Source organism: Sinocyclocheilus anshuiensis, unplaced genomic scaffold, assembly GCF_001515605.1.
Source record: "Sinocyclocheilus anshuiensis isolate Anshui unplaced genomic scaffold, SAMN03320099.WGS_v1.1 scaffold2067, whole genome shotgun sequence".
NCBI classification, from domain to species: Eukaryota; Metazoa; Chordata; class Actinopteri; order Cypriniformes; family Cyprinidae; genus Sinocyclocheilus; species Sinocyclocheilus anshuiensis.
Genome location: NW_015540844.1, coordinates 98,766 through 107,625, shown reverse-complemented (window position 1 = coordinate 107,625; position 8,860 = coordinate 98,766). Strand labels below are relative to the sequence as shown.

At 36.1% G+C, this 8,860-nt stretch overlaps 1 protein-coding gene across 1 annotated transcript in view; it reads left to right on the top strand.

The window, feature by feature from the left end:
• LOC107687586 (protein-glutamine gamma-glutamyltransferase K-like) overlaps window positions 1-5,641 on the top strand; it is a 15,533-nt gene extending 9,892 nt beyond the window's left edge. The window contains exons 15-17 of the mRNA XM_016484974.1: window positions 3,722-3,908; window positions 4,614-4,696; window positions 5,494-5,641. Coding sequence (XP_016340460.1) covers window positions 3,722-3,908; window positions 4,614-4,696; window positions 5,494-5,641 — 418 coding nt within the window. The remainder of the gene's footprint in view (window positions 1-3,721; window positions 3,909-4,613; window positions 4,697-5,493) is intronic.
• The last annotated feature ends 3,219 nt before the right edge of the window (window positions 5,642-8,860 follow it).

Sequence of the window (8,860 nt, the reverse complement as noted above, 5' to 3'; positions counted from 1 at the left end):
GGGTAGGGGTAGGGTTAGGTTAGGGTTAGGTCAAATAATGTCATATTTGCATTAAAAATTACATAACTGAGCGAATGACACTTAATGACAGTTGTCATAAACATGCATAAAACCTCCTTCATATTCATGACATGTGTCATGTCATGATTATGAAGGTGTCATGTCAGTCTTATGCACACCCCTTCAAGTAAAGTGTTACCAAAACAATTAAGTACTTTCATATGAAACTGATGTGTGACAACAATAAACATCCTTCATGTTTTATTTATATCGTATCTGTCTGGGTTTGTTTGTGTGTTGATTTCAAATATCGACAGTGTTTCTCAGAAATTGTTTACTGCACCTTTAATGTGTAAATAGTGTTGTGTTGGTTGTTTACTTCCTTTTTTGACTAGGGAAGTGGTAAATATTGAGTTCATATCAGAAATATTACAGTTTTAATGTACAAATAAATAAAATGTGTAAATATTTGGCTTTGTAGCTTGCACATGGTAAATTATGTAAAGGGTAGATATAGCAAATACATAATTTGTGGTAATGCTAATTTCATAACTAGAACTTTATGAGTCCCAAATGCAAATATTTAAATATATGGCACACAATAAACATGTCCACAAATGTTTCGTGCAAGTGTAAAACAATATAGGCATTTGAAAAGTAAAATAGGCCTAAATAAATAAATAAAATAAAATAAACGATGAAAGCATAAAAGTAAAAAGTTTCTAAGACGATGTTTATGTGACCTTAATATAATAATAATAATAATAATAATAATAATAAAAAGATATGTTAGTTTTATTCAGTGTACATGTCACGACGATGAAGAGCAAATTTCTGCCATTTAAATTATTTTGACGTTCCATCGGAGGAGAATCTGCTTTCCATATGAAGCGATCTTTAATAGACATCTTGCAGACGTATGTGTGCTATCTGGCATACTTTTTGTGCACAGAAAAATAAAAATAAGTTTATTCAACAATTCTTCTCCCCCGAGTTATCATCTACCACCATTATCGAGAGCACCACGACGCATGCGGTTGAACCACTGATGTCACATGGACCATTTTAACGATGTTCTGGGCCTTGAACTTGATAGTTCCCTTGCTGTCTATGGAGGGTCAGAAAGCTCTCGGATTTCATCAAACATATCTTAATTTGTGTTCCGAAGATGAACGGAGGTCTTACAGGTTTGGAACGACATGAGGGTGAGTAATTAATGACAGAATTTTCATTTTTGGGTGAACTGTCCCTTTAAGATGTTTATGATTTAGAATGTATGTAAAACTGACATCTTAGAGATGTCTATCAGTTGTTTGTACACAGCAGATGCTTTCCAGATGAAGCGATCTTTAACAGACATCTTGCAGATGTGCGTGCGCTATCTGGGACTCTGACTCTGACTGACTGTCTCTTTCTTAGCTCTGGATGGTTTGGGGCTTGTGGATACAGCAGTGATAAGAGAAACGAACCTCTTCGAAGCTTTGAATCAATTGAACCAATTGCTTCACAAAAATGATTAACTGATTCGAAGCTTTTGAAACACCACACGCTGGTGACGCCTGCTCGTCAAAACTGTGTAAATGCAACAAAAACGCAGGCCAAACGTGTATAAAACAGCTTTTACAAACCCAGTGCAAATGTTTTATTGAAAGTATATTAAATTCAATTAACAGATGACCAACATTACATATGAAGAGTCTGTATAATATGTTTGTTTGTTTTTGCAGGGGTAATTTACAGGGTTTTGTTTGTTTTGTGGAGAGCCTGTGTAAATCACAGACTACTACTCTTTCTTTTATGTCTCATTAAAATGTATACAAATTTATAAAACTAATCCGAGATCAGGTGTAAAAACAAAAAAACAGACACTGGTTCAATGGTTCGTAACGAAGCCTCGATTACTGAAATCATCTGACATTGGCTGTGTTCGAAATGGCACACTAGCTTACTGCTTACTGACCAGTACACAGTGTATACTGCCTACTATTGTTTTTAAAAGATTAGTGTGTGAAACAGTATACAATAAGAAACAAAATGCTTCAGAGTAGTATGCAACAGTGTTGTCACATGACAAACACTGAACATTAATTCAGCACAGCTGTCGAGGCTGTTACCTTACAAATAAATGTGCAAACCGTTCTTTTTACAAAGACGTGTTAATAAGGGTTCATACTAGTAAATAATGCTATATTGCCCAATTGAACTCATTTCATAATTAATTAACTTTACATACTGAACAGAACTGAATCAACACTGAGCTATCTTTAACTGAAAAATGATAGGCCCGTTATTTTCTTTTTGGCAGTTACACTAAGTGGAAAAAGTGATATATTCTAGTTACACTAAGTGCAAATAATGATACGTTTTGTTTACACTAAAATAGCAGTATTTTCTTTAGCAATAGGCTATGTGTAAATAGTAGTTAGGTGGCAGATATGTATACTTAAGTACTGTAGTACATTATAAAATAGTATGTAATAACACTGAGTGTAAACTCACATTTATTAATATTATTAAATGGATGACGCCTTACTGGGACAATAAAGCCCTTCCTACACGTAACCATACCCAATAACACTGTATTATTAATGAGGTGTTTTATTTCCACTTTTCAAATATTTCCTTTATTTTTATTGAATATAAATGCCTTTCCGATCTGATATGGGATGGGAAAAGAAGAACGAGTTTGTCAAAAGCTGGATTCGAACTCGGGTCGATCGCGTCAATCACTTCGCGTTTCACTTCGAGTATTCCATGCACACAGAAACAGTATACACATTGCATGCTGCATTACAGTAGGAGTTGTATGGTAGTATTCCCAACACAGCTTCTGTACTGATTTCAGTGTACTTGAGTTATATTTAGCAGATTCTGGCGAATATAGTAGGTCACCCGGGTATAACATGCATACAGAAAATTTGCATACTATGCACAGTATACATACTGGATACTGCAGAAAAAGTAAGAGTAGTATGATAGTATGGCATTTAGAACGCAGCAATTGTCAGTCTGAAACGTGCTCCGAACCCAAATGATTCGAGAAGGTTTCGAAGCTTTCCAACAAGGCTTCGAAAGCTATTGCAGAGATGAAGGGTGTTGTGTTTGTGGGCCATACACCCAATAGGTGGCAATAATGCTCATTTTGTAGTTTAAGCTCCGCTGTAAACGAAACGCAGCAGCAGCTGATATTTTTTTACAGGAGTTCATGCATGTTTAATGAATAAAAATGAACATAAATGTCCTTAAAATTAAACATCAGCAGATGCACAGATTTGTTTTAGTCAAAATAAATATAATATGATTGCAGATTCAGACTGCAATGTTTATATGTACACCAAATGTGATTTAGTGTCAGTATTACCCAGAGCTACTATAAGTTTCATGCATTCCTGTCAGACATACTGAGCATGGCTCAATGGTATGTTTTGCTATTTTGACATATCAAAAAATTGTTTCTTAATTTTTGCCTGCCAGCAGCAGTTTTTATTCTTTAAAATATTTTCTTTAATAGGGACGGCAGTCGTTATATAAATTTAAAGTCACTGTGGTTCAGTGTTTCCTAGGAGATGGAAAAGGTTTCAGTGTGTGTGTGACAGATGGGACGGATTCAGTCTGGAGCGACAGAGATCAGCTCTTTGAACAGAGATCCAGAAACACAGGACTCAGCGCTCAGCCTCAGTTTACTCTGTTACACTGATGCTTAAGAGGGTGTGTATGACAGTCATGGAACCACCGATCAAATCTCCACAGAGTCTCCGGGTTCAGACTGTAATGCTGAAGAAGAGCAGACGCCACTTAAGACGTGCTCAGTGAAGCTGGAGGACTGCAGAAAGCTAACAAAGATGAAAAGAGAAACCAGAGCTGATGATGAACAGAGCGATGATGATGATGATGACGACGACGACGATGTTTTTATTCCAACAGGTAATTTTCTTCCTTTAATCTTTGTAGATTTTCATTATATGTCTGCCATGTCAATACCTGTTACAAGAAAGACGGTTTTAAAGCCATCTTTTTATTGTTCTTTGTCATCTGTGTGCAAAAGTATGTCTTTTAATAATTATTAATGCTAGTTTTATTATATGCCATTTATTTCTTGCTTGCATTTTGAGGAAAACTTTATTTGTCATCTGCAAATTGAAAGCTATAAAACAAATATGAATGTATGAATACACTAGTGCTGAAAGGTCAGTGAATCTGGATTAGGCACTTTTGGGGGCAGTGACAATAATGATGATTCTTGGTCTTGAAAAACAGTTATTTTTAATTGTATAATAAACATGACAGAATTTACCTCATGCATGTAAAATAGAAACTTCAGATTTCTTGCTTTCTGCAAAAAAGAAAAAAAGAAGTTGCTTTCCATTTCAATTTGCTTTACATTTTTCACAATGAAATTCATTGTTGACTATTTTCCTGATCAGTTTTTATTTGTAATTGCAGTCAGGTTATTTGAAACCATAACCGTTCTGCAGGGCCATGGACTGTTGACTATTTAATTTTATGTAATTTGTGCATTTAATTTGATGCTTATTTAATATTTATCGATATAACATTTCAAAATTCACACAAGTCAGTTGTAAACTGCATTTAGTACTGTCCTAAAATTGCAGACTTTGTATCTGTTCCCCACCGACAATGTCGTGAACATTGAGATCGTCATGGACCTTGTAACTCTCCACCGTCTTGAAGAACAGTAGGTCATATCAGCGCACGGGCCAGTCTGTTGTATGAGGTGATGGTCATGTACTACACTGGAGTGCTAAAAGTCACCTTGAAAAAGGACCGGATTCCTGTCGACCTCAAACCGCAAAAGAGTGAGTGGAGTTTGACTATTAAACAGAGTCTTGACCAGAGACTTTTTTTTATGGTTATTATGTCCCAAAATGTCTGAATTGGTAGCTGCATTTGTCAAAAATCACTTGATGATGAGGCCTGGGATTCATGGATATTCATTAGCTTATGTTGCATCTGTTTTCCATAAACTTAGGGGGGGTTTTAGAGGGAAAATGCACAAAACAATCAAGCTATTGCATATAATGTTTGAAGAAATGGTTGAATTTGCATTCATTTTTGAAGTCAGTGGCCCAAAATTTAGTTGCTTGCATTATGATTAGAAATGATGGCAATGATGGATGAATGAACGCAAGGTTGATGGTGAACAAATATTCATATTGCAGAATTTAAAAAGATGTGTTGAGAAAATGTTTTTTTTTCTTCTTCTTTTTTTTACATATGCAAAAAAAATAAAATAAAAAATAAACAAATTAATGGTGATTAATATGTCACTCTTATGTGCATGGAGCAAATAGTGAGACTGGAAAACCAGTAGTGAAAAATGTATGTTAAAAATGTAAGTTAGTTACAACTAATGTAAGTCCAATACCACTGTTGTTTTAAATCGGAACAGGCACTATGCAAAATGACCAACAAATATTTCTCATAATGGTTTAATCATTGTCATTAATGCCATGTTCTCTTGTCTCTCTTCAGCCAAGACTATTTGTTGGACTCTGAGTATAAGGAGTACATAAACCATCTGATGGACCAGGGCGCTCTCAGTCAAACCAAACAGGTTCTGGCCACACAGTTCAACTTCAGACTGCGCACACCAGACCTCATCATTACTGTACATCAATGATACACATTGGTCTTTTTGGATGTGTAACAAGTAGTAACACAAAACATATTTTAGGGATGCACAATATTGGATTTTTGCCGATATACGATATGCCGATATTTTTCAACTCATTTTGGCCGATGCCGATTCCGATATATTTCCTTTTGTTTGGAAACAACGCCAAGTCTCTCCTGTGTGGAAATTATAAGCTAATTATTTGTAATTTTGGTTAGTTTTTAACAAGAACTTATTTGTTAGGATTAAATAAACAATAATGACGTTATTTTAACTATAAATAAACTATATATCAATCGTTGCATTTTTTTTTCAAAAAGATGCAGTAGTAACTCAGTAGCTCATAATTTGTTTAAAAAAATATAACATATTACACATTAATGAATAAATCAGTATATACAAAATTATTTAATTTACAAGTGTCATGTTTGTGATTTTATTTTATTCATGTAAGCTATAGCTTCTGACCTATAAATCAAAACATACTCATGATTTTATGGAATCAATTACTGCTTTATTTAATCAGAAACACATTCTAAATGTTATTTGTGTTTTTTTACTTCCATTTTATTTGAAGTAGGCCAACAGCGCCCCCTACGGAATTAAAATTCCTTACCGAACAGACATTAGGACCTGGGGGAGGCTGCCGCTGCTGCCACTGCACGTGCTATTACTGTTTACTCTATCATACACCGAATGCATTCTGTATGTGCATTCTCAGTTTAAATGCAACGATCCAAAACAGTGAATCTAATCACCATTCAGGCAAAACTTTGCTTCAAGAATGAGCCACACTGCTGATGTGATCTAATCGCTAGCACACCCTGAGCAGATGTGAGTTAACGTATTCCTCTTATCGGCATAATTTTTCATATCTGGCCGATGCCGATATTTACATTTAAAGCCATTATCGGCAGATTCCGATATCGGTCCGATAATATCGTGCATCCCTAACATATTTACATTTCATGACTTTGACATGAAGTCATTTTTTAAACATGGCTACAGATTAGTCACATGGCTTTTAAATCTCATGTGATTGGTTAAAATGTTTTAGAATTCTTCGGTGAAACCTTGATCATGGGTCTTAGATTCAAAGGTATGTTACATTGAATCAGCAATCACATATTTTGGCATGCAGATTCTTTTTGTCTTTTTCTTGTCCTTTAAATAACAGCACAGCACATACATATTTAATCTTTCAGATCAAGTGTTTTATGTTTGGTATGTATATTCATTCATTTGAATGAAATGACATGTGCAATTATCTGTGGGTTTGAGTTTTTATCTTCATCATTATAACATGGGCTGAGGAATGGAAAGAGTTTGTCAGTAAGGACTGACCAGTGAAAGAGTAGAAATGAGAGCTGGACTCCACGTCATAAAAAGAGACCAGACCCTCCTCCTAATCCACAAACACATAGGGAATTTCACAAGCTTTATATTGATTCTCATTTGTCAGCACCAAAGCCAGTATCCATCCTCAGGACTCAGTCTGACCTTCCCCTTCCTATTTATGGATTCTCTGGCCACTCCTAAATCCCACTCAAGACTTTCCCTTCGCCTGCACCTCAAAATAAAATTTCCCTGAAGAGAAACTCTCTTTTCCCAGAACATCTAAACATGAATCAAATCTCTTTGGATTGTCAGGAAGTTTCTGCTTAATATCTCCATGATGGACTTGTTTTCCAGACTTGGACTTGAGTTCAGGATAAGCTGTATCGGGATCCAGAATCACATCCACTAAGAGAGAGACCAGAGAATATGAACAATCATGCAGCAAATTAGTGTATATATACAAAGTAAGTGTATATGAGAAGTGCAGCTCACACACTGTACCTGCATACCACTGCATCATCTTCAACACTGTGGACACAAAGACAGTGAAACTCTATGAGCAACAACTCTTACATATTGCTGAATCCAATTACCTCTTGGCTTATTTACACCACTGTCGGTTCAGTTCAGTTTATTCATCCCTTAGGAAATTTGGTTTGCACAGATGTCACACATCACATTAACACAGTCTCACACATAAACATTAAAAAAATAAATAAATTTGCAATGTGTATGTGGCAAATCAGTATGGTTTATTTACTGTTACACCAATGGGCAATTGTATCACACCAGTTTCATGCTAAAACATAATTTTACGATAGAAGGTGCTATGGTTATATTCAAATACTTTTATACTTATTTGAAATTGAAACGATATGATGGTTGTATTTTTCAAAATGTTCATTCAGTGACTTCCATGTGTAAGTGTATTTACTTAAAATTCGACTGTAAACTTTGATTTTACAAACTAATGAATGTGTCCACATTATTTCCTCTGAAAAGCATGTCACATGCCATCAATAGAGCTATAGCATGCATTTAACCCATGAATATTCCTTAAACAAAAATAGTTTGCACACATAAAAATAGTGCACACATTCATATTAAAAGCAGTAGTTCATATAGGAGTGCAAATGGATAGGTAAATCTACAACAGGAGATAGAAGAAATTTATCAGCATGGGAAGTGTTTTATAATGCATTATCATTCATGAGAGATGTTCACAGACCTGTAGGAGGTGGAGATCATCCTCAGTGTGTGAGAGCTGCTCCAGCTCAGCTTCATACACACATTGCATTTCAGGGGGTCTTTATAGTGTTTGTATTTGTTTGTAACTCTTGCCGCCTTCTCTTGACTCTCATCCTCTATAGGAACAGTGTTGTGCGTCCTGTGGTCTCCTTCAGTGCAGGACAGACACACATGTCTGATCATCTCTGCAGAACAACTTGTGTTTCTGGCATATATAATGCTCCAGATTTTCCACAGCGTTGATCAGTGTGTGCTTCTTTAGATGTGGTACTTTGCAATGAGGCTCCAGTGAAGTCTCACAGTAAGAGCTTTGACACGTCAAGCAGGACTTAACGGCTTTCTGCGTTGTTTCATCATAGATGTCACAGAACACGGTGGCCAAGACCATACAGCGGTTTAACAAGACAGGTTCCACTCAGAACAGGCCTCGCCATGGTCGACCAAAGAAGTTGAGTGCACGTGCTCAGCGCCATATCTAGAGGTTGTGTTTGGGAAATAGACGTACGAGTGCTGCCACCATTGCTGCAGAGGTTGAAGGGGTGGGGGGTCAGCCTGTCAGTGCTCAGACTAGGGCTGCACAATTAATCGCATGCGATATTTAACGCGCATCTTGTCAGAAAGCCGGTTCTGTAATCAGCG